The following is a 2,022-nucleotide window of genomic DNA, read 5'->3' on the forward strand; positions in this document are numbered from 1 at the left end:
TCTCATCATCGTCTTCANTAGAACCAAAAAGATCAAGCCTAAGAACACCTGAGAATGGTGATATTACCATTGATATGATTCAACAAAATATTAAATTACAAAAACAATTAATTGAACAATCTATGAAAGAAAAGGAAAGGAAAAGGAAAGAAAAAGCAAAAGAACAATTAATTCAATCAAATTTAGATTATTGGCATAATACAATACTACCACATATTGAAAAATATGGTTGCATTGATAAAACCATGTATAAGAAGTGGTATAAGAATGGTATTCCAAGTCCTTTGAGAAGTAAAATGTGGGTGGCTTCTCTAGGAAATGAGTTACAAATTACTCCTGGTCTATATGAAATTCTGAAAGATAAGACAAATCAACCTTCAACTATGGAAAGACAATGTTCAAGTATTGATCTAATTTCTGTGGATTTATCAAGAACTTTCCCTGCTCTCCAATTTTTCCAATATCCTGATGGTCCATACTATCAACCATTTAAAACAATTTTGGAATGTTATTCAAAGTTTAGACCAGATATTGGCTACGTACAAGGAATGAGTTATATGGTAGCAACATTATTACTTTATATGGATGAATATGATGCATTTGTTTGTTTTTGTAACTTGTTACATAGATCAAAATGTAATTCTAACCCTCTAGCTATGAGTTTAGTTGGAACACCAGCAGGATCTGCTTCATCTTCTGCCACTACATCTTCTGCTTCTGCTGCATCAGTGGTGTCTTCAATTTTGTTTGGACCAAAGAAGAGAACTGCAGAATTCACTTCCAATTATCATACACTCTATACCAGCAATCATTTCATTCCATTTTTTACTATGAACACTGATTATATTGATAAGAATGTGAAATTTGTACGAATACTATTAAGAGAACATCACGCACAACTTTACAAGCACTTGGTTGTGGATTTGGGAGTTGAATTCGCAGTAATTATAATAGACTGGTTCCTTACATTGTTTAGTAAATCTCTTCCACTTGATGTGGTTGCAAGAATTTGGGATGGTTATCTAGTTCATGGTAGACTTTACATGTATTCTTGCACAATGGGAATATTGATCTATTACCAAAAGGAATTACTTTCTGCTGACTATGAACGAGTTATGTATTTCTTAACTCATTTATCTACAGCCACCAATCAATTCGAAACATTGGATGTGGAAGAAATGTTTTCAATTATAAATACAGATTGTAGATTAAGTGAGAGACGTATCAATAAGTATATTAGAATGATGGAAAAATAAACAGTTCCATCATTTCTGGAACAATTTTGTGAAAATTTAATTATTTCTTTCACTCCGATCAACCAACAGTTGTGAGATTCACCTTTCAATCAATGATTTATTTTTCCATGATGATGAAATAATTTAAAACATGAAAGTAGCAACAATGGCAGCAAGAGCAAACAAGACCCAATTGACCTTTCCACTCAATGGAGCACTATTCCAACAATTAGTTTCAGGATAGGATGAACAATCTTTGAAATTAGTAGAAGATGTTCCACAAGCATCCTTAACCTTTTGACAATATGAACGACAAACAGTAATTGAACCAGAAGAGCTGGAGTATTTAGCATTATTTACATCACAAACAGCACATGAATACATTTTCATATACATGACACATGACTCTGAAGCTTTGAGAAGTGTGAGAGCACTAACAACGATAGAAGCTGCTGTATCTTGAATTACACTACAACAGGATTTAGTTACACCTGTACAAGTGGTGCATGAGGAACATGGACTTGGATCAAAGGCAACAATTGCATTCTTGCAGGTTTGAGCTGTGACAGATGTGGTAGAGACACAGAGAATGAGAGAAATGAGGAGAATTACAAGAATTGATTTGTTTAACATTTTTTTGGGATTTGTTTTTATCGGTTGAGATGGCTCCATCGATGAATATTGGCACATGACATGTTTGGGTAACATGAAGGGTTGAAAGGTAAAATGCTCATTGTAAAATGTGAAGATCTTCTGAAAAGATGCGTAACGTTTGATGGACAACATA

General features: G+C 33.5%; 1 protein-coding gene across 1 annotated transcript; it reads left to right on the forward strand.

Annotated features, from left to right (window-relative positions):
* Positions 1-245: 245 nt before the first annotated feature.
* Positions 246-1,287, forward strand: NAEGRDRAFT_82360 (rabGTPase-activating protein; the record flags this gene model as incomplete). Its single annotated transcript, XM_002668343.1, has 1 exon — positions 246-1,287. One exon carries the CDS (start codon positions 246-248, stop codon positions 1,254-1,256), a length of 1,011 nt encoding a protein of 336 aa, XP_002668389.1. The 3' UTR covers positions 1,257-1,287.
* Positions 1,288-2,022: the final 735 nt, after the last annotated feature.

This window comes from Naegleria gruberi (genome assembly GCF_000004985.1).
Source record: "Naegleria gruberi genomic scaffold NAEGRscaffold_292, whole genome shotgun sequence".
Lineage (NCBI taxonomy): Eukaryota > Heterolobosea > Eutetramitea > Acrasida > Naegleriidae > Naegleria > Naegleria gruberi.